The following is a 25,579-nucleotide window of genomic DNA, read 5'->3' on the forward strand; positions in this document are numbered from 1 at the left end:
GAGCATAGGCTCAGCAGTTGTGGCACACAAGCTGAGTTGCTCCGCAGCATGTGGGATCTTCCTGGGCCAGGGATCGAACCCGTGTCCCCTGCATTGGCAGGCGGATTCTCAACCACTGTGCCACTGGGGAAGCCCAGCTGTACCATTTTACATTCCCACCAGCAATGCCCAAAGGTTGTTCCAATTTCTCTTTCTTTTTTTTTAAAATTAATTTTATTGGGTACAGTTGCTTTACAATGTTGTGTTAGTTTCTACTGTACAGCAAAGTGAATCAGCTATACATATACATATATCCCCACTTTTGGATTTCCTTCTCATTTAAGTCACCACAGAGCACTGAGTAGAGTTCCCTGTGCTATACAGTAGGTTCTCATTAGTTATCTGTTTTATACAGAATATCAGTAATGTATATATGTCCATCCATATCTCCCAATTCATCCAATTTCTTAACATCCTTGCCAATGTGTATTATTTTCCATTAAAACAATTTTAAAAAAATTATAGCCATTCTAGTAGGCATATGGTGGTATCTTGTGGTTTTGACTTGCATTTCCCTAATGAGTAATAACACTGAGCACCTTTTCATGTGTTTATTGGCCTTTTGTATACCTTCTTTGGAGAAATGTCTATTCAAATCCTTTGCTTATTTTTTGAATTGGGTTATTTTTGTTGTTGAGTTTTAGGAGTTCTTTATATATTCTGGACACTGGACCCTTATCAGATATATATCTGCAAATATTTTCTCCTATTCTGTAGGTTGTCTTCTCACTTTCTTGACCATCTCCTTTGATGCACAAAAGCTCTTTTTTTCCTTTGTTGCTTGTGCTTTTGGTATCATACTCACGAAATAATAGTCATTGAAGATTTTCCGCAATGCTTCTTCAAAGATTTTAAAAATAATTTCAGCTCGTAAGTTTAGGTCTCAGATCCATTTTGAGTTAGTTTTTTGTATATGGTGTGAGGTAAGGGTCTCACTTTATTCTTTTGCATATAGAAATCCAGTTGTCCAAGCGCCATTTGTTGAAGAAACAATTATTTCTCAATTGAATTGACTTGGCATCCTTGTCAAAAAACAAATGGCCATAGATGTATGGCTTTATTTCTGGATCTCAGTTCTATTCTAATGTAATGGTCTATGTGTCTATCTGTATGCCAGTACCACTCTGTTTTCACTATTGTAGATTTGTAGTATATCTTTAAGTGTGAAGTCCTCCAACTTTGTCCTTTTTCAAGATTGTTTTGGCTATTCAGGGCTCCTTGCAATTCCATGTGAATTTGAGGATTGGCATTTCCATTTCTGCAAGAAAGGCTCCTGGAATTTTATAGGGCATGGTGTCTTTTATTATCCAGAAATTTTACATTTTGATGTGGTTAAATTGTCTATCTTTTCCCTAATGATTTTTGTGCTATGAATGTTGTTTAGGAAGGTCTTCCATATCCCAAGGTTATCGATAAACTGTCCTACTTGTTTCTGATATCTTTATCATTTTATGATTATAAGTTATAATGTAATATAATCCATCTGGAATTTACTTTTGCATATAGTGTGAAGAAAAAATTTTAACTATATTTTTCTCTAGCTGGATAACTAATTGTCCTTACATAAATTATTGAAGAGATTACTTTTTTCCACTTACCTGAAACGCCACCTTCATCTTATATTAAATTCCTAAATGGGAGGATCTATTTCTGTTCTCTGTTCGGTTACTAATTTCCCTATTTTTTCTAAAGTTTTTTCTTTCTTTCTTTTTTTTTTTTTTTTGCGGTACACGGGCCTCTCACTGTTGTGGCCTCTCCCGTTGCGGAGCACAGGCTTTGGACGCGCAGGCTCAGCGGCCATGGCTCACGGACCCAGCCGCTCCGCGTCACGTGGGATCCTCCCGGACCGGGGCATGAACCCGTGTCCCCTGCATCAGCAGGTGGACTCTCAACCACTGCGCCACCAGGGAAGCCCAAAAGTTTGTTTTTTTAAAAAAATACATTATTTATTTACTTTTGGCTGAGCTGTGCCTTTGTTGCTGTGCCTGGGCTTTCTCTAGTTGCAGCGAGCAGGGCTACTCTGTGTTGCAGGGCGTGGGCTTCTCATTGCGGTGGCTTCTCTTGCTGCGGAGCATGGGCTCTAGGCACGTGGGCTTCAGTAGTTGTGGCTCGCGGGCTCTAGAACGCAGGCTCAGTTGTTGTGGCGCATGGGCTTAGCTGCTCCGTGGCATGTGGGATCTTCCCAGACCAGGGCTCAAACCCGTGTCCCCTGCATTGGCACGTGGATTCTTAACCACTGTGCCACCAGGGAAGTCCCTGTTTTTGTATATTTTTGATAACAGCAACAGCAGTAAATATTTACTGATCACCTAGTCAGTTGATGCCAGGCCCTGTTCTAGGTGTTTGAAGACAGAGCTGGGATCAAGGCTGACTTGGTCCTGGCTCTACTGAAGCTTCCAGCCTGATAGGAGAGAGAGATCATACACGACAAAACAAACACAGAAACATGATCCTTTCTGAGAGTGATAAGTGCTCTGAAAGGAACAACAACTAATTTGTAGACATTAATTGGGATGGGAGCTATTTCACATTGGGTGAACAGGGAAGGTCTTCTGAAATCTGACTTGTGGGCAGGAGTCAGCCCCTGAAAGTTTGGGAGGAAGAGCACCAGGAATAGGGAATAGCTAGGGCAAAGGTTCCACAGTGGGACTGAGTTTGGCAGTGATTTCAGTGTTGTGAATAAGGTTTGATCAAAGAGTAGAAAGAGGTAAGGTCAGACGTGAGCAGGAGCCAGACCAAGCAGGGCCTTGAAGGCCACAGAAAAGGTTTAGGTATTTGCTTTGAATATGCTGAAAAGCCTTCGGAGGGTTTTAAGTAGAGTAATAAGAACTGATTTAGGCTTTTAAATCATCACTTTGCCTGCTGGGAGATGCCTAACCCAGGTGCAAGTTTCAAACTACATTCTAAAAAATATTAGGCCTTTAGGGCTTCCCTCGTGGCGCAGTGGTTAAGAATCTGCCTGCCAATGCAGTGGACACGCGTTCGAGCCCTAGTCTGGGAAGATCCCAAATGCCATGGAGCAATTGAGCCTGCGCTCTGGAGCCCGTAAGCCACAACTACTGAGCCCATGTGCTGCGACTACTGAAGCCCACGATCCTGGAGCCTGTGCTCTGCAACAAGAGAAGCCACCGCAATGAGAAGCCTGTGCACCGCAACACTCGCCGCAACTAGAGAAAGCCTGTGCGCGCAGCAATGAAGACACAAGGCAGCCAAACATTAAAAAATAAATTAAAAAAAAGAAATTTGCCTTCATATATTACCTAAAATTTTTAAAAGCGAATTTTATAATACAACTTTTCATATTTTTTCTTTTCTTTCTTTATTTATTTAATTTATTTATTTGGCTGCGTTGGGTCTTCATTGCTGCGCATGGGCTTTCTGTAGCTGCGGCAAGCGGGGGCTACTCTTCGTTGGGCTGCCGGGGCTTCTCATTGTGGCGGCTTCTCTTGTTGAGGAGCACAGGCTCTAGGCGCGTCGGCTTCAGTAGTTGTGGTGCGTGGGCTCAGTAGTTGTGGCTTGTGGGCTCCACAGCGCAGGCTCAGTAGTTGTGGTGCATGGGCTTAGTTGCTCTGTGGCGCATGGGCTTAGTTGCTCCACGGCACATGGGATCTTCCCGGATCAGGGCTCGAACCTGTGTCCCCTGCATTGGCAGGAGGATTCTTAACCACTGCGCTAGCAGGGACGTCCCAACTTTTCATATTCTAAAAATAAAAAATAAATATTTTTAGCCAAAATCAAATACTTCTTTATCATATACTATTGAAAAATGACAAAATTATTTTAAATTTCCTAGGAGTGTTCTGTGAGTCAGAAAAGGGTTAGGAAACCCTTACCCCAATATGACTCTCCAACTGAGAGAAATAACACCTCTGTGCCTCACAGCAATAATATACCCTTCAATGTGCACAACCTCAGCTCCTATGATGGTGTCCCCGGGCACCTGCAAGTCAGTCAGTCCTAAAGGGAATTTATCACTGTCATCAACTGGCCCTGAGCCTCCAGTGGGTACCATGCCCTTCTCCTGGGCACACCTTCTAGTTAATGTTAACACCCACCACCCACTCCTTCAACAGACAAGCTAGGCTTGGGCTGGGGCTGCGGTCAGAAGGCTTAACGCAGTGCAGGTGCAACATAGTTTTTCTGGAGGAGGTGACCTATGAGTAGGAGCCAGGCCCACTAGAGGGAAAGATGTTCCAAACTGCAGGCATAGCATGTGCAAAGGAAATGAGGGTCAAAGACAGTGGCACAGGGGGTACTGAGCTCAAATTATTGTGGTTTCAAAGCAGAGAAGGGTACACTCTGCCGCAGTGTCACTGGCATTTACAGCTTTCCAAGACCTGTGACCCATCCCCATCTGCATTTCAACAAACCTGTCACCTCCATGGCCTGTATGGCTCCAGCTAATCTCTCCTTTCATTCTTCACACCAGCCTGTCTACAGAGCTCTGCACAGGGGTCTTGCAGGAGACAGTTTTGTCACAGTTCCCTGCAAACCCACGATTCACTATCACGTGTACCCGTGAGAGATGCTGCTGCTCTTCCAGAGGCCACCCAAATAGAGTGATCGGTTGAGCCCTGAGTCAGGGTTGCTGATACTGGGTTGCAGGCCAGCTCAGCCATCCACTCCTGCGCAATCTCAGGCAAGTCTTTTCTCCCCTCTAGGCCAGGGGTTTGCTGGATGAAATCAGCTGCACTCCTTCACTCTCAAGTTCCTAAATTTTCTGCGACGAACTGGACCCTAAAACCTTGCTCCCCACAAGTGCAGTTCTGCCTCCCGTCCTTCCAGGCTCGAATCTGCTGGAAGTTTTTATGCCCTCGAACCTCTGCATTTGTTCTTCCAGCTGCCTGGAATCCGTTTCTCTCTCCTCCTGGCCAATGCCTATTGCCTCCCTTACGACCAACTCAGTGCCATCACCTCCGCAAAGCAGGGCCTCCTCCCTTCAGTCCCTTCCTCTTCCGTGCTTTCTTATCTCGCTGTCATACATTGTCTTCTTTGTGTCTGTGTCGCCTCCCCTCACGGATCTTGAGGACCTCGAGGGCAGGGTCCGGGTGTGAGGGAGGCTCCAGGTCCCCGGCTTAGAGAGCCGCCTGGTTCTGAGTGTCTGTTACTGTTGACTTCAGTCCGGGCGCGGTGGGGTTAAGTAACACAGGCCCCGGAGGCCCCGCCTGCGGAACGCGCCAACAGGCGAGGGGGAAGCCGCCCCAGAGGCTCCGATCTCGCTCCTCGCTCTCTGCGCAGACAGAGATAGGAGACCCCATTCATGTGAGAGTTTTTGTGGGATCCGGGTAGTCTAAACCCTGGGGCCCCCCACGTTTTCGTTCTGTTCCCCCCCCCCAGACCACTCTTAGTACAATCCGGGGATTCCCCTGCCGCTGCCCTCCCCCTGACGTCACGGAGTCCCCTTGGAGCCCCGCCCCTGCCCGGCCGCGCCTCCTTGGGCGGGGGCAGCGCGCGGTGCAGGCGGGAGAGGGCGGCCATGGCGGGGCCCAGCGACCCCGGCGTCCCTGCTGCCCGCTGGAAACGCCACATCGTGCGGCAGCTTCGACAGCGAGACCGAACGCAAAAGGCCCTCTTCCTGGAGCTGGTGCCGGCCTGTGAGTGCAATGCGTCCCGGGGCCGTCGAGGGGATAGGGCTCCGGCGCGGGGAAGGATTTGTCTGGGCCCTCCGGCTGTGACCCAAGTGCCCCGACGCCTTTTCGCCTCCGAAGCCTGGGGCCTTCTGGACTCGCTGTCTCTTACGCGCTATCTCCGACTAGCCAGCATTCCTGTCCTTTCCCGTCCAGGCTTTGCTCAGAGCCCCCTCCTGGACGGAGCTCCCTCCTAGTGCTCCTGCTGTTCCTCGCCCCTCTGGGCCTGGCTCTGCCTTCCACTGGCTGGGCTTCCTCTGCATGGGTTCATAAGCGAATGTTGGATTTTTAGGGTCTTTTAGACCTTCCCTTCTTGGGCCGTCCCCGGGGTAGAGCCTGGTCAGTCCATTTGGTCCCCATAAGCACAGTGAAAGATCTCGGGGCTGTCTAGAGCAGCTACTTTTAAACTCTGAATCTCTAGGGAGGCAGTTCAGAGTCTGAGGCTCTGCCACTGATAGGTGATCCTGGCTCAGGTTTTTGGAGCATCTCTGTGCCCAACCAACCCCAGCCTGAGGGAGAAGCAGGGGGATCCAGGCTGCGGAGGGAGGTGGCTGAGCTTGGGGAAGTCAGATTCTCAGCTTGTTTCTGGGGAGCTGCTCAGGAAGGGGTATGGCAGTTCAAGCCAGGATGAACAGGTGTGCACCTGTGTGTAGCACCTCTAGTCATCTGAGATTGTATGTCTGGGGTTGAAAGTCTAATCACAGTCCCTCCAGCTCCATCATTGGTCCTAATCTTGGCTGCTGCTTAACCATCTCCCCCCAGTCCCACAACTGAATTTGTTGCTCTTGTCCTGGGAGATTTCTTTGCAGGCTTCTGGGCTGCAGGTCCTCTCCGTTCAGGTATATGAGGCCAGCCCCCTGCCTCTAGGTAGCCTCCTTTCTCCACTGCTCTGATGGACAATGGAACAGTCCAATTTGAGGGAGTCACTCCCCATCCCCTGGGAGCTGCAAATCTGTGGGACTGGAGTGATCCTGGAGGGCTGAACTCAGAGACACTGGAAGTCCAGTCTTCTCTGTGGTCTTGGGCAGGTCATACCCCTAAGCCTCCTATTTCTCACTCATAAACTGGACAAAATGGCATCTTCTTTAGATTTGCTGGGGGTGAGGGTGGGGCAGAGCAATTCCTTGAGGGTTGGGGTGGGGTTTTGTGTGAGAACAAGGCCAGCAACCTAGGTGACTGACCTAGGTGACCTAGGTGACTGGTAGGGGACAGGAAGAGGGAAAGGAGCTGAGGAGTTAGGCTTGGCCTTACCATCTCTACCCTACCTGGACCTGGTGAGAAAAGAGGAAGTGACCATGGGTGGGGCTGGAGAGGCTATATTCCAGGGTCTGTAGCAGAAACTACCAAACTCAGGGACTTTCTGTTCTGGCCTGGGGGGAGCCTTACACCAACCCTGGGGAAGTCAGGGTTTTTTAGCCCAGAAAGAGCCCCTGGAAGGGAAGTATCTTGCCAAAGGCCACAGGCTAGTGGACCTCAGTTTGTTTCATCGCTCTCTGGGGACAGGCCCCACCCTGGGGATCAACCCTTGGCCCCTTCCTTCCCTTGCAAACCTCAGCAGACAGTACCCAGCCATCTCCTTCCCCTGCAGTGGCCGTCCTTCTCTGTCCCTGGGAGAGCAAGTCTTCTCCTGGGAGGGCCTGGGGACTATGCTCTTAAAGGGTGTGGAGGTCCTGATGGAGCTGCACAGACACCCCTCAGGCAAGGGCAGAGCCCCACCTGCCAGGAGCTCCCCCTTCTGCATCCCTCGGCTCCTGCAGCCCTCCCAGCCTGAGAGGTAACTTGTATGCCTAGAGTCTGCTGGAAAGTGTCTGTCTGTGCTCCAGGCTCACTTTTTTGCACCTGCAGATAACCGTCTCCTAGAGAAAGCGGAGCTGCTGGTCCAGTTCTCAGAGAAGCTGCAGCCAGAGCCCACCGATGTCACTCGGGCTCTCCACCAGGGCGCCTGGTGAGTGTTTGTGTTTGTGGTCACAATGGGCTTCCTGTGCCTGGGCCCTGCCCCCACCGCCTATGCGGGGTTCATTCTCTCCCCGGCACCTCATTGGCCCTTGGCTGCTGCCCAGGGGAGGGGGAGGCAGGCTCTTGAGCCTTCCCCGGGGCCAGCTGATGAGAATGTCTGTCTCTTTGCATTTGTCCTCCCATGCCCACACACCTCTGTCTTTTTCTGTTTGCTCATCACCTGATGCCTATAGAAAGGGCACGATGCCACCTATTACAAAGAGGGAGTGAAGATGAGAACCAGGAATGGGTTGGGGCTCAGAGTTGGGAGGTGCTTCTTGAGGGGGGTCCTGGCCTGGGAACTCAAGGCCTGGGGGAATCCAAGAGCAGAGGTTCACGGGCAGCTCTAGTTTCTGGAGACTTGCTCTTTCCTCTACTGACTTTCTGGCTCCCACCTTCCTCAGGAGAAAGTTCATGGCTCTGGTTTCAAACTGTTCGTGTGTATCCTCTGGGTGAATGGAGGGACAATGAACACCACTCTCTGATTGGTTGACAGGGAGGAGGAGTCAGGGTCTGACTCATACCAAGTCCCATCACCAGCAGCTCTGAGGGTGAAGTGGCAAGAGGAGGAGGAGGGGCTCCGGTTGGTGTGTGGAGAGGTAGGCTGGGCAGGGGTCTGAGAGAGAGTGGGGTGGGCCCAGGATCCAGGACTGGGACATGTCATCCAAGGGAGCCAGCAAGTGAGGGAGATTCCAAAGTCCAGTGCCTTGAGGCCAGACAGGGGTCAGAGTGCTCTCTAGCTTGGCCCTGGCAGCCCAAGATGAAGTGTGCTCCAACAGCAGCTGGAGGAAGTGCAGTGAGAGCTCAGGGAGGAGTGTGAGGGGTGCAGGAAACAGGCAGCCTCTGTTCCCCCTTCTGGATGGTCCAGCCTGCTCTGCTCACCACCTGCCCTGCAAACCTCAGGGCCCAGTACCAGTTGACACTCAATACACATTTGCAGACCAAAAGTAAGGTGGTCCACCTCCATGGCAGGGTGTGCTATAGCTCCACCTGACACTGCTTCCCCCTGCCCCTGCCCCATGGTGTCTCTTGGCTTCTGTTTCACCACACTCCCCTGGTTTTCCTCTCGCTTCTGTAGCTGTTGCTTCTGAAATTCCTTCTCTGGCTACTTTCCCTCCTTTTTATCCCCTTCCCTTCAGCTGTGGGTGTTCTTTGGAGCTTGGGTGGGTTAACTGACTCCCAAGGACTTCCTGTTTGCTAACTCCCAGACCCATCTCTAGCTCAGCCTTCTCTTATGAGCTCCAGACTCTCTTGCTCAGCTGCTTTTTGGACTTCACATCTAAAATCAGACTAACCATCGCCCCTGTCATTATATGGTCAACACCACGTTGAGAACGCTGGGCTAAGCGTTACTTCAGCTAATCCTCCACAACTTTATATTTCAGAGGAAACGAAGGCTTAGAGAGCTGAAGCCAGGATTTGAACTCTCTCCCGCACAAATCCCCTTTCTGTGATCTCTATTCATTCTTTAAACCAATATCTATTGACAATCTCTATATCCAAGGCATAGGCAATGCATCAGTAAACAAGACCTGGCCCCATGGAGCTTCCAGTCCACTGGAGGAGGCTGATGGGCCAGTAAACACCTACCTAGTTACTGTGTGCCAAGTCCCTTGCTCAACTAATGTGTATTTGGGGCTATGAACCTAGTGGTAGCCTCTCCCTCAGAGCCCCTGTTGTAGTTGCAACTCTACATTTGAGAGGTGATTCTCAAAATCTGAGCCCCATTCTGGGCTGTGAGAACCCCGAGAACTGGGATGCCTTTGGTTTGCCTCCATCGTATCCCTGGGCCTTGTCTCCACAGTCCATGCTAATGAATATTTGTAGACTAGGTGATAAATGAGATAGATCATCCCCCCCTTGATTGGTAGTCACCAGGCTGGAAACCCAGGGACACCTCTAACCCCTAGCAGCCCTCCATCCTGAGCTAGTCACCAGCTCATGGATCCTGCCTCCCAATCCATCAACTTCCATTTTTTGTGCCCTGTCTGACTGGTCCAAGTTACTCTCATTCCTCGCTGGACCACTCCTCTTTTGGCACCCCCATCCATTCTCCATTCTGTACTCAGAGTGATATATTTTAATAATAAAAATGATCTCCATTAAAAAAAAGACAAGTAATATACAAATACATGCTTGTTGTGAACATTTCAAGAGAACAGAAGCCCATAGAGTAAAAAAGTAGAAGCCCCTTTCACCACCTCTCCCCATGATCAGTTTGGTACATATTTTCCAAAGCTCCTTAGCCTGGCTCCCAAGTTGAGTCCTCCGGCCTCAGTGTTGCATTTCCTGCCACTCTCTTGTCCCTGAGCTCATGGTTCCCTTTGTCTGGGATACTTCCATGCACCCTTGCCTCAGCATTCCCTCCTCATGTCCTCAGACACAAACCAGTCAGTTCCCATTGGATATGCCAAGGGATGGGGAGGGGCTTTTTCTTTAATTCTTAGAACTGTTTCACGTATCACAACAGGCATGTATTATTGGTTGTTTTAACTTTTTATTGAAATAATTATAGATCCACAGGAAGTTGCAAAGACAGTACAGAGAGGTCCTGTGCACCCTTTACCCCAATATCCCAATATCCCCCATTGGTTACATCTTACGTAACTATAGTACACACAACCAGGAAATTGATATTGGTATGACGTGTATATAGTTCTTTGCCATTTTGTCACCTGTGTAGATTTGCATGCCCATCAGGATACAGCAGTATTTCATCACCACAAAGATCTCCCTCTTGCTACCCTGTTTTAGTCACAACTCGCCCCTCTCCTCCAATCATCCCTAACTCCTAACCACTAATCTGTTTTCCATCTCTATTATTTGGATTTTGAAAAGCATCAAAAAAATACTGAATGCCAAAACATCAGTGAAAGTATATGACAGGTGAGGAAGTGGAAGTGATGATCAGATTGTTTAATGGTGGAAGGAATTATAAATGTTATAAACTGGGCCAGCCATGAACCCTGAATGTGCAGGGTCCCTAACCCTGGCGCACTCACAGCAGGAGTCAGTGCAGGTGGACACCAACTTTGCTCCTCAGCCCATCTCTCACCAGGCCCATGTGAGAAAGAACACAGGGACAGGTCAGCAGCAAGAGCTCCCAGCCTTGGTTATTTCATATTCCTCTTGCCACAGTGGTGGGAACTGCTTTGCTTAGCATCTGTCTCTCACACTGACCCCTCAGCTCTGTGGTTTCCCCAGCTCTTGGCTCTCAGATGAAGGACTGTTCAGTGGGATGGGGGACAGATGAGATGACGCTCACCCCCACTCTGGGGCTGGGGGCAGCTCTGGTATTCAGTCTGGGCCCCGCGCTCCCATAGTCCATTCCTGTTAGCCTGTGTGCCTCTGCTCAGAGCTCCTTCTTGCTCTCTGGGATCTACGCTTGGGTAGGCCAGGGCTTGGAGAGGTGGGGAAAAGAACACACATCCCTTGAACCTTCCTATACACCAGCGCTTTACTTGGAGCACGTTAGGTGGCCTGGGTTCAGGTCTCAGGTCTTCCACTTAGCTGTGTGACTTAGGGCAAGACACTGAACCTCTCTGTGTCAATGTCCTCATGTGTAAAATAGGGAGAATGGCAGTTCCTACCGGATTAAAAGAGTTAATACTGTAGAGTGCTCGGAATAAGACCTAGCACACTTAAGTGCTATATAACCAATCATCATTATTTGAGAGTACTGTTCCTTATAGTAATTCCGTGTTACCCAATGAGGTAAGCACAACCATTCCCACTGGACAGGTGAAGAAACAGAGCTGGTTTAGAGCGGTTAAATGACTACCCCAGGTCACAGAGACTGTAAGTGGCGCTGCCAGAATTGAAACTCGGGTGTTAGGCTTCAGAGCCTAAGGCCCTTCCGTTGATCCCTGAAACAGCAGTGCATTCCTGTGCTTCGTGCAACGCCTGTCTGCGCCTCAGCTTTCTCTTGAGCTAGGGGCTGGGTGAGAGGAGAGGCAGACCCCGTCTTACCAGCCTCTCGGCCAGAGAGGGGCTGGAGGCCCTGCCCAGAGGCACCCATGCCTACCTGTCCGGCCCCTCCGCCGCTGCAGATGGCCTACCAGGTGGTGGAGAAGAGCGCGGCCCTGGGCACCCTGGAGTCACAGCTGGAGGAGCGGCAAAGCAGGTGAGGCGCGGGCGGTGCGAGAGGGGTACCCCCCGCGCATCCTGGGGAGGCTCGGAGCCATCACTGCCAGGGGGAGGGGACAGGTTCACTCCGCGGGTCTCCAGAAGGGCCCGACAGCTTTCCCCACGTCCTCAAACGCCCCCCAGGCCTGTGGCTGGTCGCAGAGGCCAGGAACTGCAGGACTCCGAAGGCTTGGTTGGAGACGTGGCTTAGCCGGCTGGCTGGCCGCGTGGCCAGGGGCAAGTTTGTCCCAGCTCCGAGACCGGTTCCCCCAGGGCGGTGACGGAGGTTCTCCGCGTTCTCCAGGCTGGCTGCTCTGGAGGCCCACGTGGCGCAGCTGCAGGAGGCGCGGGAGAAGGAGGCGGGACAGGTGGGTGCGCGGCGCGCACTGAACGCGGCACAGCGGGAGGCCTACGAGGCGCTGCGCGTGCACGTCGGGCACCAGGAGGCGGCTCTGCGCAGGCTCGAGGAGGAGGCACGCGACCTGCTGGATCGGCTGGTGCGGCGCAAGGCGCGCGCCGCAGCCGAGCGCAACCTGCGCAACGAGCGCCGCGAGAGGTGAGAGCGCTGGGCCCGCCCTTCGGGGACGTGAGCGGTGGCGTGTCCTGGGGTGGGGGTGCCCACGGGGGGCCCAGCCCCGCCTTCCGGGCACCGGAGCGACCAGACTCTCAGGAGGCTTTTCTATCCCAGGGCCAAGCAGGCGCGGGTGTCCCAGGAGCTGAAGAAGGCAGCCAAGCGGACAGTGAGCATAAGCGAGTAAGAATCAGGATGCGCTGGGCTTCCCTGGTGACGCAGTGGTTGAGAGTCCGCCTGCCGATGCAGGGGACACGGGTTCGTGCCCTGGTCCGGGAGGATCCCGCGTGCCGCGGAGCGGCTGGGCCCGTGAGCCATGGCCGCTGAGCCTGCGCGTCCGCAGCCTGTGCTCCAAAAAAAAGAATGAGGATGCGCCGAGACATGGCTGTGGAGCGGGCTCTGGCCCGCGACCTCTGCAGCGCCCTGCCCCGGGACCGCTACGGTTCTACCCCGCCCCCACCTGCCTGCGGCTACCGGCTACCGGTGCACACGAGGTCCCCAGGCAGAACGGGCCCAGGACACGTGCAGACGCCACACGTGCGTCCACAGGGACACCCTCATCTCTGGGTCTGCACATCCTCACCATGGTGCGGAGGGGCTGGCCTGGTCCCTTAGCCATTCTGAGCTTAATTCTCTCCCCCAGGAGCCCAGACACATTAGGCGATGGGATTAGAGAAGAAGCAGACACTCTGGCTCTGGCAGCTGAGCCAGCGTTCCTGGAGAGTGAGGCTGCTGAGAAATGGAAGAGACCCTTCAGGTGAGCACTGTCCCACAGCTCTGAGCTGGGTCCCATCCCAGAGTCTTCCTCCAGGACCTTGGGCCAGCTCTTGGGTTGAGAGGGGGCTTAAGAAGAGACTGGGGTATAGCTTGGACCCCAGGACAGATCTGACCTCCAGTGCCTGGAATCACTTGGGGTCAGTGCCACCTCCAGGACCCCAACCTCTGTCCTCACCCCCTTTTTCCTCCTTCCCAGGACCAGAGCTCTGGGGGTGGGATGTCAGGCTGGTGAAAGGGTGTGACCAGGAGGGAACCTGTTGACAAGGTCTAGGGTTCAGCTGTCACAGGCATGTGTGTGCATACACAGGGACATCAGAGCATATGTGTGTACAAGCTTAGGTAAGCGTACCTGAATGCCTGTGAAGCATGTGTAGATGTGAGTTCATATGGGTGGGACCTGATTGAGGCTTCAGTCCTTGGATGCCCCTCACCCCCAGTCTCCCCCATCTGTCTTGATTTGCCTGGCATTGAGACTGCCCTCCCCCCATTCCCCAGCCTGTAAGCTCTCCTCCAGCCCTTTCTTTCTTTCTTTTTTTGCGGTACACGGGCCTCTCACTGTTGTGGCCTCTCCCGTTGTGGAGCACAGGCTGCGGACGCGCAGGCTCAGCGGCCATGGCTCACGGGCCCAGCCGCTCCACGGCACGTGGGATCTTCCTGGACCGGGCCATGAACCCGTATCCCCTGCATCGGCAGGAGGACTCTCAACCACTGCGCCACCAGGGAAGCCCCCTTTCTTTTTTTAAAATTTATTTTTTATTTAAAAAATTTTTTAAAATATTTATTTATTTTTGGCTGCATTGGGTCTTTATTGCTGCGCGCGGGTTTTCTCTAGTTGCGGCGAGTGAGGGCTTCTCTTGTTGCAGAGCATGGCCTCCAGGTGCGTGGGCTTCAGTAGCTGTGGCACATGGGCTCAGTAGTTGTGGCTCGCGACCTCTAGAGCACAGCCTCAGTAGTTGTGGCGCACGGGCTTAGTTGCTCCACAGCATGTGGGATCTTCCCATACTAGGGCTTGAACCCGTGTCCCCTGCATTGGCAGGCGGATTCTTTACCACTGCGCCACTAGGGAAGCCCCTCCAGCCCTCTTTTGCAGGTCGCTGGTGTCCAGGCCTCAGGGTAGTGAAGGAACCATGGAGAGGGGCATGAGATGCAGTCCCCAAAGCCTTAGCCCTGGTGGACCAGGTCATCTCAGGACACATGCTCTCCTGGGTATTTTTGGGATCTAGGTTTCCCAGCCCCCTGCTCCCAGCCTTGTGCTTTCTCAGCCTGGGGGCACCTTCACCCTCCTCCATACACCCCAGCTCAGCCTCCCATGAAATTTTCTTGGGGGGCACTTGGGTGGTGAGGCAGCTCTTAACCATCATGGTGAAACTGGGAGACTTCATTTCAAATCCCTCCCTTCCTCCACCTTCCTGGGACTCCTCTGGATCATCCTGCTCTCCTGGCCTTGGAGGAGCAAAGTTCTTGTCCTGGCTCAAGAGTGTAGGGATGAGTGACTGCTGTCTGCATAGCCACTGGCCAGTGCCTTAGCACATCTCTCTCGATTCTGCCCCAGGTCTGCCTCCGCCACCTCCCTGACGTTGTCCCGCTGTGTGGATGTGGTGAAGGGGCTTCTGGAGTAAGTGTGTGTGCACCGACATGTGTGTAAAGGTGTTGGGCCCCTTGGATGCGTGTGTCAGGCTCCTGGAGCCCAGGCTTGGGCTGTGTATGTGTTTCAATTTGTCCTTCCGTACGTTGCCCAGCATTCTGTGTGTGATTCTCTGCTGAGTTCCAGAGGCAGGAGCTGGGTGCATGGCCTCATTCCCAGCCCCTGCCTGGCTATCTTCCAGGCTCTGTGCCTCATCCAGGGTCGTCACAGGGGACCAAAAGCTTCAGCCTGGAGTAGTAGCTCCAGAAAGGAGCTACTACTCATTTGGGAAATGGAGGCTCAAAAATGTCAGGGATTCGTTCAGGGTCACAGTGCCAAGCAGTGGCCAGGCCAGGACTGAAACCCTGCTCCAAGGTTTGTCTGCATCCACCAACCCTGCCCTGCCTCTGTGCCTGTCTTGGTGCCCCTACTGTCTCTACATTGACCCCTGGGGTCAGAGGCTGGTGGGGACTGTGCCTGCTGCACCTCCTGGCCATGTTCTGCTGCCTTCCATTTCTGCTTCCTGTTGTTGCTGCTTCAGGAGAGCTTGAGGCTCCCATGTCATAAGGCCTTGCTGAATGCCCTCCTGACCCCCTCCTGCAGTTTCAAGAAGAGGAGAGGCCACTCAGTTGGGGGAGCCCCTGAGCAGCGATACCAGAGCATCCCTGTGTGCGTGGCCGCCCGACTTCCTACCCGAGCTCAGGATGTGCTGGTAAGGAGGAGCTGGACCAAGTGCATGGGGTATGATATGGGAGTGCAGGTCCCAGGAGTGGGCCAAGGAGGCTGGGCAAGCAAGGATGGGCCCCTCACCGGGAGCAGGAGTTTTCCTCCCACAGCTTGTGGTGGGAGCCCTTCGGCATTTTATAATGAGAGGGAGAGACAGGAGGCCGGGAGACCAGGAGGCCGGGAGACCAGGAGGCCGGGTAGTGGAGTATTGGGAACATGGCGGGAGGCTGCTGCAGGGGTCCAGTCAGAGGTGATGAGCCCTGGTGGGGCTAAGTTTGAAACTCTTAGTGTTCAAACAGAGACCTGATGTGTGCAAGGATGCGTGACAGCTGTGTGCATGAGCAAAGAGGCGTGTGTGGTGAGGACTAGGGCCACCGACCTCCCCTTTTCCCCACAGGATGCCCACCTCTCCGAGGTCAATGCTGTTCGTTTTGGCCCCAATAGCAGCCTCCTGGCCACCGGAGGGGCTGACCGCCTCATCCTCCTCTGGAATGTCGTGGGAGGTGAAGGTCCCTGCCCACAGACCAGCCTAATCCTTTCTCTCCAGACCTCACCTTCAGCTTGCTCCTTGGTGGGAAGGGTCTTGAGTCTCTTTGTGTTTCCTCACCTGGGACATCCTTGTGGGCAGCGGCCAGAGTTCTGGCCACTCTTGGCAAGAGTTCTGGGCTCACTGCTCCTAAGGGCAGAGCCTCCCACTTCCTGAAGTCGAGGCCTGCAGGGTGGGGAGGGCTAAACTCAGATGGTCCCTGTTCGGGTGGTGGAGGTACCATGTCATGAGGTTCTACAGGGACAGGCCCTTGAGGAGCAGGTCCCTTGGGCCCACCAGGCCACCTCCTCTTCTCGTGTCACTGAGCTCTCAGAACTCAGTTGTGAGACAAATGTTAGCTATCTACTCTGTGTTCTGCAGTGGGGGGTGTACTGGGGAGTGAGAGCTGGCTCCCAGAGTCTTCCTGGAGGAGGTGAGTCTCCAGCTTGCCTGGCTCTAGCTTGCCGTGTGACCTAGGGACAGTCCCTTCTCTCTGGTCTTTTCCAGACATCCGCGAGATGACCTGCAGCCCCCCGGGGCCCTCTGCTGGCAGTTCAGGAAGGTGCAGCCTCCAGCTAGATCCCCCACCTCCCAACCCCGGCTGCTCCCCCAAGAACAGGCCCAGCACTTCTGTACTCTAATTTAGGAGAGATTCATCTTCCCACTCACAGTCTAGCCTCCTCTGTTTCGTGAGATTAGTGACTTCATTTCACTTGTCCCTTCTCCTGATCCCCCCAGGGCGCCTGGAGGCCAACCAGACCCTTGAAGGAGCTGGCGGCAGCATCACCAGCGTGGACTTTGACCCCTCGGTGAGAGGACCTGGGGGGCATAGGATGTCCCTCCCCCAGTCTCCACACTGGGCAGGTGGGGGCTTTGGGGCCTGAGGGGACATCACGGGTATCCTAGAGCTCCTACACAATCCTCCTCCCTGGATCTTGATTCTCCTCTGCCTACCTGGGTGACCTGGGCTGGGGGAAGCTCTGAGGCAGCCCTGGCCCCAGCTCTCTGGCCTGCAGTTGCTTCTAGCCAGGCCCAGGTTCAGGACCTATCCTTTCCCCTCCCATCTCCCCAGGGCTCCCAGGTACTGGCAGCTACTTACAATAAGGCCGCCCAGCTTTGGAAGGTTGGGGAGGCACAGTCCAAGGTGAGGCCTGACTGGGGAGGCAGCCTGGGGGTCAGGGGTCATGCCTTGGGCCTGGAGGGGTTTGTTATGGGGTCTTGGCCATACCCTTGATGCATATCTGGGATGGTGGCAGGAGACACTATCTGGACACACAGACAAGGTGACGGCTGCCAAATTCAAGCTAACGAGGCATCAGGCGGTGACCGGGAGCCGGGACCGGACAGTGAAGGAGTGGCACCTTGGCCGAGCCTACTGTGAGGCCCAACCCTCCCCTTTCCCAACCGCCAGGACCCTGCCAGGCTATGGGGGACCTCAGCCTGCTCTCTGGGAGTGGCTCCAAGATTTACAGGCATTTGGGATGAAACCTCCCAAGGCCCCTCTTCTATCCCCCATCGATGATGCTTTCCCTGGTTTCTAGGTGACCTCAGGCTTTGGGCTGGGAAACGGGGGACCTGGGTTCTAGTTTTGGGAGGACACCTTACCTCGGGTTTCTGGGCCTCAGCTTCTCCATACATCCAGTGGGTTGGCTCCTGATAACCCTTCCTTGAGGCTGGGGCTCTTCTCCTTGTTCCCTAGGTTCCAGGACCATCAATGTCCTTTCCTACTGTAACGATGTGGTGTGTGGGGACCATGTCATCATTAGTGGTCACAATGACCAGAAGATCCGGTTCTGGGACAGCAGGTGATAGGCGCAGGCTGTGGGTGGTGGAGGTGGGGGCAGGGCTCCTGTATTCTCTTCCTTTTTCTAGCCATGGAGCTGCTGAGGGTACCTTGGGGAAGCGAGGCTCTGGTGGCCTCTGTGCTGGGCTTGGCCCCTTGAAGGCTCAGCTGCCCTTGGAGACCTGTGCCTCCTTCTTATTGGCCCTCGGTCCAACCAAGGGACCCTGCCTGGGTCTTGCCAACTAAGATAGAGAATCTCTTTTTTCCCATGTAATCACCACTTTTTAGTCAAAAGGAACAATAGTTACATTGTTTTTTGAGCCTAAGAGCCCAGCATTAGGCTTGAATGGTTTATAAAAGCCAGTGCTGGAACCAGTGCCAGAGCCAGTGCCAGGCCTGCCTCAGGCTGCTTCTTACTCATCTGCAGAGATTGCCTTTTGAAACCCTTTGCTCTCTCTTTCACATATTTAAAGACAGACTTTCATTGCTTCCCTGCCCCCGCCCCCAGCACTTATTTTTAGTGACCCAAGGGTTTAGTAAGTTCCCGTTGGAAGGGGCTGGCTGCAGTGGGAGATTAGTTGTCAGCCTTGGCCTTAGTGGCCTGAGACCAGGGGCGCCTCTGGACTTTGTTAAGTCTGTCAGGAGCAGCCTTGTCAGGGTGGCTGCTCCTTATCCTCGCCTTTGTCCCTGCTCCTCAGGGGACCCCGCTGCACCCAGGTCATCCCTGTGCAGGGCCGGGTCACCTCCCTGAGCCTCAGCCACGACCAGCTGCATCTGCTCAGCTGCTCCCGAGACGACACGCTCAAGGTCATCGACCTGCGTGTCAGCAATATCCGCCAGGTGTTCAGGTACCTGCCTTGTGCCCACTGATCCTGTGGCTTTGGCTGTGGCAGCTGGGCCTTGTCCCCTGTAAAAGTCCTGTCAGCGGGGCCCTCCCTGGAGGCCCCTCTGGACCAGGGCCTGGTGAGGTGGCCAAGCCCTTGACGGAGAGAGGACACTCTTAAAGTTCCTGGCTGAGCCACCTCCATTCTGACCTGACCTTGTCTGTTCTCAGGGCTGATGGCTTCAGGTGCGGTTCTGACTGGACCAAAGCTGTGTTCAGGTGTGTCCATGAGAGCACAGCACCCATGCCTGAGTGTGTCCCATCTGTCTGTGTCCTTACCTCTAATCTCTCTGTTGCTGTGCTATGGCCCCTGCAGCCCAGACAGAAGCTACGCACTGGCAGGTTCCTGGGATGGAGCCCTTTACATCTGGGATGTAGACACTGGGAAACTGGAGAGTAGCCTTCGGGGACCCCATTGGTGAGCACGGCCACTGCCCACCCACCTGCCCACCCCAGCACCAGTACCCCACCCCCCGCCCTGCCCCAGTCCTGCTAAGCTGATTCCAGGTCCTGACCTGCTGGGCATCCTGGAACCCCCAGCCCTTGTCCCGTACCTTCCATTCCCTGCCCCCACACCCGAGCCCTTCACAGTTCACAAGGTGTCTTCCCATGTGCACTTGGGTCTGCTCTCACCACAGCCCTCTGAGCCCATTTTACAGGTGAGGAGATGGGCTCAGAGAGGGCTTCAGAATGCCCAGGTCCAGTAATGAGGGGCAGAGCCCAGCTGCGGACGCCCCCTGAAGCCTGCCTCTCCCTCTCCTCAGCGCTGCCGTCAATGCCGTGGCCTGGTGCTACTCTGGGAGCCACGTGGTGAGCGTGGACCAGGCCAGGAAGGTTGTGCTCTGGCACTAGTGCCACAACTCCCCTGCCTGAGCTGGAGCTTTAGTCCAAAGCCTGAAGCTGGAGGACAGCTTCCCACTGCCTCAGAGGCTCCAGGGCCAGTAGGGGTGCAGGGATGGGGGTGGCATTTAGTGGGTAAGAGGGCCTGGCAGGACCTGGCCTGTTTGTTTAAAAACAAAAGTGTGGGTTCTGGGGGGATTACTGTATTGTTTTGTTTTTTATCTCCGTTTCCTCACTTTCTCTGGCAAAAGTGGAAAAAAATTACATTTAAACTGGTGTCTGCTTGCCTCTTTGCAGCATTCAGGGAACAGGGAAGCCTTTGGGTGGAGGCTCAAGGAGACCCAGGCTTGGCTCCCTTTCCTCCTCCCGCACAGAGCTGGGCAGAGCTGGCCCGCCTTCTGTGCTGCCAGCATGAAGAAAGGCCCAGAGGCAGCAAAGGGCAGTGGCTTTTGGAGCAGTGGAAATTTCACCCTTGGTCTAAGCTGGTCTTGGTCCTTGGGCCCTTCTGTTTCAGGCACCCAGGGTAGAACGAGGCTGAGGAGGGGCCACGTGAATTCTGAGGAGGGAGCAGGGGAGACAGCCGAGAGGGGCCCTGTGGAAAGGATCCTGAAAAACCAGAGTGATGTCAAGTACTCGGTACAACAGGCCTGCCTTTAGACTGGGGCCACGTTCTTGCCCCAGAGGCAGACCCCTTGGGTGTTGGGGAGGATATCCGTGGGCTGGGCCTGGGCCTCGCTTACATCAGCGTCAGATTTAATCCACACAACAAGCATCTGGAGTACATGGCAGATCCAATAGCGTGGAACCCGAGCACTCCATTTCCTTCCCCAACCTAGGGTGTGGAGGAGGGTCAGCGGGACAGCCATTGCCAGTCACAAGGCATCGAAGGGGACTTCTGTCCCTGAGTGATAGGGGCTGACCTCTGGGGGTCCGCTCACTTGAGATTCAAGGCTTTACTCTAGAACTTTCAGCCTCCTTTATTACCTTACAGTGTCTCTCCTGAGTCCCAGGGTTTTGGAAACTATTTCCAGGATGGGCAGGAGAGAGCTAAGAGCCAGGACTCTGCAGCTAGACTATCTGGGTTTGAAGTTCTGCCCTACTATTTAGTAGCTGAGTGATTTTGAACAAGTTACTTAATGCCTTTGTGCCTTAGTTTCCTCCTGTGTAAAATGGGAAAAGAGTAGTATCTACCTCAAAGACTGTTGTAAGGACTCGATGCATTAGTATTTGTAAAGTTCCTGGCACATGACAAAGGCTGTGTAAGTGTTGGCTAAATACCCAAATCTACACTCAGCTGATCCCAGCTCACTCACTGCCCTCTGCCCAGCTGTCCCCTGAGCTCTGGGTGACATACCCAGCTGCCTCCTAGGCATCATCTATCCCTGTCATAAGCGTCTCTTCCCCTCACACCCCACTTCTTGGGCACCAAGGTGTGGGGTTGTTGCGTCTAACTCTCCATTCCTGCTGCCACTGCAGGCCACCTTGTCCTCGACCTGCTGTCTCCACCTAGTCCCCTCCTTGCCACGGCCAAAGTGACTTTCTAAGGTGTTGTGGTCATACAGCCAACCCTTTGAAGTTCTGCACTGCCTGCAGAGAAACTCCTTACCCTCAGGATGTGGCCCTGCTGGCCTCAGCTGCATCTTCACTTTGTTGCTCTTCTGAATGGGTCTTGCATGTGATTTTTCTCTCTGCCCAGAATGTTCTTCCCTCCCAGCTCCTAATTCAAATTTGTCCTTCAGGATCCCCTCACTTGAGAGCCTCTCCTCACCTGCCAGGCTGGCTAGGAGCCTCCTCCATCTCTATGCCCACCCCCCCCATTTGTGTCTGCCTCCCTCCATCTCAGTCAGGAAACTCTTAGAAGAGGCCAGGATGGGAGCAAAGTATTCCCTGGGATCAGGCCTTAGAGCCATAGAGAAAGCCTCAGGAAATGTTCGTAAGTGACTAAATTCTCTTATTTGAGGACTCAGCAAGTCTAATAGTCAAAGACTCTAGGAGTCCAGGATCTTTTGAATCTAAGACTGCTGAAGGTCTGGCCCTCACGCCCTGGCTCTCAGCGGCCACCAGGAGTCACCAGCTGCCTAGGTCTGCCAAGGCCATTCTCCCGCCTCCTGGGATTCACGGCCAGGAAGACCAAAGCTTCCAGTAGCCACCGTTACTGAGCTGCGTCCGGCCCTGTTCCCTGTGCTATCCAGTATCTTGTTCCTCCCAACCACCTTGTGATGTAGGTGTCTCTTTCACAGATGAGAAAATTGAGGCTCAGAGGGTAAGTGATATGAGAGCATCACAGCTGGCACAGCGGGATTGTGACTCTTGTCATACTTTTTTTTTTTTTTTTTTTTTTTTTAACAAAATGTCAGAGAATCTGGGCTCCCAATTAGGGAGAGCTGCAGGGCATTACCCACTGTGCTCCAGCAGTGTGCCCACTGCCTCCATCGGGTAGGTGATTCTAGCTTTCTGTCTAAACTAAATCCCTCCCTGCTTCTCTTTTTTCATTCTGGTCCTGGGTGCCTAGGCCTGAGCCTGGGGGTTGGGGGGTGTTAGTGTCCTTTGAACTGAGGGACATGCAGGGCTGCAGGAGGGAGGTGAACTTGAATCCTGGGAGGCTGTTAAACCAGCTACATCATCTGGGGCAAGTACCTCACAGGACTGCAGTGAAGACTGCTTAGAGAATGCAGAAAAGGAGCTCGGGAAATTATCTGACTCAACTGGGACAGTGACCCCTTTACTCCCCTTAAGCCTTCCTTTCTTCATGGGGCAGATCTGCTAGCACATGCCTGCCTTACTTCAGGGAGCACATGTACACCTTAACTTACTTGGAGGGAATGCTTCCTGGAGGAGCAAGTCTGGAAGGCCAGAGACAGGCTGGGCATTCCAGGAAATGAGGCAAGTGTGGGGAAAAGGGTTGGCAAAGGCCAGGCAGGGGAAGAGCTCAGAGGGGCTGCCAGCTGGGAAGGCTGCACCTCTAGTCTTTGCAGTCCCGGGCAGCAGAGGGGGCAGCGATAGAACCCTGTGCTTAAAACCGCTCTGATATGGGGACACGTGTATGCATATGGCTGATTCGCTTTGTTGTGCAACAGAAACTAACATGGTATTGTGAAGCAATTATACTCCAACAAAGATGTATTAAAAAAAAAAAAAAAAAAAACAATGCTCTGAGCTTCCAGTTCTCTCCAAGTTTTCAGTAGTTGCTACTCAGGTGTTCAGTACACAGGGGCTGCCTGCCTGAGTTTGTTCCCTCATGTCAAAAGTGTCACCCTTGCTGTGCATATGGACTGAGGGCCAGAGAGGGACCAGGGTCACACAGCAGAGCAGGGATAAGAATCCAGGCCCCCGATTCCCTCTTTTCTAAAAACTGGACTTCGGTTCTGCAGAGAGGTGCTGGCCTGGTCTTCTGGAGGCCAGGTTCTAGGTTCTACTCCCAGTTATCTTCCTGAGAGAACTTGGGCAAATCACAGTGGGTAGAGTTTCCCCATATGTGAGACTCTTCCTGCTCCATGGCTCTGGGCCTCACCAATGGTGATCCGGGCTCTTCCCTGGGGCTGTTGTACAGGCATGGCTACCACCTCCTCTGCCTGCCTGAAGCTTGAGAGGGAGAAATGACAGAGGCTCTTGCTCTGGGCTCCTACTGACCCTTGGTCATCTCCCTGTCCTGGGAGGGGCACCTTGGCTTGAAACTGCTGTTCCCATGTCACCCCCACCAGATGGGAGCCCGTTGGTGACGGGCATGGGAACTGAGTCACTTGTGTCTCATTGCCCAGAACGTGGCCTGGGGCAGTAAGTTTGCTGACTGAACAAATAGAGGTGGTCCTGGCCCATCGTTCTCTGGAGGGATCCTGGTGGTACTAGGTGTGGACCCATCTGTGAGATGTGATATGATGTGTCTGGTACAGGTGGTTTTCTTCTTACAGATGCACATCCGCTAGTCAAAAATATTTTCGGCTTATCTGTACATTATCTTATTTGATCCCCCTGGGTCTTATGAAGTTTGTATTGTCTTCTTGTTCCCACTTTAGAGATAAGAAGAGCAAAGCCCAGAAGGGTGAAGGGATGACCCTAAGGACACAGGTAATCGGAGGCAGCCCAGGGACCTGAATATAGGCCTCTTGACCAGGCTCTTCCCCTGCCCCTCATAGGAGCAAGTGGGTGACAGAAAGCATGCTTATGTGTTTAGCACACAGTGTGGAAGAGGTGTGAACCCTAAGAGGTGTGTTCATTCATTTCCAGGAAAATATTCCCAGACCAGGGCTCTCTGACACAGACATGGCAGAAATGCTGCATTTGTTTTTTTGGCCAGTGGGACCAGGGGAAAATGGTCCAGAAACAAGATGCTCTTTGGCATTCACGGGGTTCTTGGCAGATCAAGCAGTAACAGCAAACACAGGGAGCATCTAGGAGGAAACTTATACTGGTTAAGTTGTAGGATTTCAGGACAAATTACAATTCTCTCCTTTCTAAACTAAAATTTCTGTAACGTGGTTGTATTTTAGTCATGAAAAAGAGCTTCATAACGAGCATTAAATGCAAAGATTCAGCCAGATTTTGTTTTAAGGCCTCTCAGAGGGTTAGGAAATAACTGGCTTCACAACCGAAAGCTTTGGCCGGGCTCCTTGGGCAGTGAGTGAATAGTGCAGCCCGGGTGTGACCACAACCCAGAGGACAGTTTGCTCTGTCCCAGTGGAGAGTCCAGTGGCTAGAATTTTCAACTTTTGGCCATCCTGAGAAGTCTCTGTGTTCGTAAAGTCTATTCTCAAATGTTGTGACCTTTTTGTGTGATGTTCTCACTCTGCATCTAGAAGCTGAACTTACCTAGAACATAAGAGTTGGATAAGCCCTTGGAAATCATCTCATTCTACTTCTTTTAAAGCCGGGGTTGTGGCAGCCCAGTGGAAAGGGTGTCCATCAAGCGGTGGCAGGGCTAAAGCCAGAGGATATCCTCCCAGTTGCTTCTGTCTGCCTGTGGATGTGGGCTGGGGTGGTGGGTCATAGAGGAAAGGGATCTAGGTGATGTGCTGCGAATCTGGTTCAGCTGCCTTACCTTTAGTTCCTGTGATGAAGGAGGCCCCAGTATAGCTATGATACAGGGGTGGGATGATTAGCTTAATTCCATCCGCTGGTCACAGACCAGGCCTCTGGGGCCAACAGTACTCTTGAATGCGAGCAGCTTTCATTAGCAGGGGAAGGCAAAAGATGGAAGTGATATTAAATGTGCACTGATAGTCCTTACCATATTTATGGTGAAGCACTTTCACACCCACTCTTTCCATTGGGCCTCATGACAGCCCTGTGTTACTGGGAGGCTGGAAGGATAGCAAGGAGCAGTTCTGTAGGGGAGGCCACTGAAGGTGGGGGAAGTGATGGTGAGGAATGCTTGTGGTGACCACCCTGTGCTGCACACTTTACATGTCCTTCTTGGATCCACAGCATTATTCTCATGTTTCCGATGGGGACACTGAAGCTGGGTTCCACAGCTGTCAAGTGGGAGGCAGGATTTAACTCAGACCTTCCAGCTCCAAAGTCCATGTTGTCTTCTACGCTGTTGGTGGGAGTGTCAATGGATACGGTCATTTTGGAGGCCAATTTGGCAACACCTAACAAAATTAAATACATACATACCTTTTTGACTCTCAAATTACATATTTAGGAATTTACCCAATATTTTTACTGGAACAAATTTTTAAAGAATTATGTACAAAGGTGTTAATTTCAACTTTCGAATAGCAAATGGATGGATACAACCTCATCATCCATCACTGTAGGAATATTTAAATTATGATATATCTGAACAGTGGAATATGATGCAGCCTTCAAAAAGAATGAGGTAAACCTAAATGTATTATATAATCTCACATATAAAAAGGCAGTGTGTGCATATGAGTTCTATGCACAGAAAACGTCTGGAAGAATACGTATAGCACATGCGCAGCTCTGGAAGAGGAGGGCTGTGGGGCCCCTCCCCAAACAGGCTGACCTCTGGTCCTCACTGGGCCGGCTGGCAGCCAGAGGGACTTGGCTTTTCACCTGGAATCCTCTAGCCACCCCCGAGACCAGTAAAATCTCCTTCCC

General features: G+C 52.9%; 2 protein-coding genes across 9 annotated transcripts in view; one reads left to right on the plus strand and one right to left on the minus strand.

Moving 5' to 3' along the window:
• Positions 1–5,271: 5,271 nt before the first annotated feature.
• Positions 5,272–19,788, plus strand: ATG16L2 (autophagy related 16 like 2). Of its 7 annotated transcripts, XM_059069675.2 has the most exons (18): positions 5,272–5,633; positions 7,512–7,611; positions 8,158–8,260; positions 11,711–11,784; positions 12,091–12,342; positions 12,475–12,540; positions 13,001–13,114; positions 14,687–14,749; positions 15,362–15,470; positions 15,882–15,987; positions 16,749–16,819; positions 17,083–17,154; positions 17,267–17,387; positions 17,710–17,815; positions 18,492–18,641; positions 18,848–18,895; positions 18,993–19,094; positions 19,441–19,788. In XM_059069675.2, the coding sequence occupies exons 1-18, from the start codon at positions 5,516–5,518 to the stop codon at positions 19,526–19,528; spliced, it is 1,863 nt and encodes a 620-aa protein (XP_058925658.1). In that variant the 5' UTR covers positions 5,272–5,515; the 3' UTR covers positions 19,529–19,788. The 7 variants fall into 7 exon arrangements, with proteins under 7 accessions (XP_058925658.1, XP_066894947.1, XP_058925664.1 ...); XM_067038846.1 differs by lacking the exon at positions 8,158–8,260 and having other exon boundaries at positions 5,452–5,633; XM_059069681.2 differs by lacking the exon at positions 18,492–18,641 and having other exon boundaries at positions 5,469–5,633.
• Positions 19,789–24,715: 4,927 nt separating this feature from the next.
• FCHSD2 (FCH and double SH3 domains 2) overlaps positions 24,716–25,579 on the minus strand; it is a 316,584-nt gene continuing 315,720 nt past the window's right edge. For both annotated transcript variants that reach the window (XM_059069671.2, XM_067038840.1), the window contains one exon: positions 24,716–25,049. In XM_059069671.2, coding sequence (XP_058925654.1) covers positions 25,011–25,049 — 39 coding nt within the window. In that variant the 3' untranslated portion in view covers positions 24,716–25,010. The remainder of the gene's footprint in view (positions 25,050–25,579) is intronic.

This window comes from Kogia breviceps, chromosome 7, assembly GCF_026419965.1.
Source record: "Kogia breviceps isolate mKogBre1 chromosome 7, mKogBre1 haplotype 1, whole genome shotgun sequence".
Lineage (NCBI taxonomy): Eukaryota > Metazoa > Chordata > Mammalia > Artiodactyla > Physeteridae > Kogia > Kogia breviceps.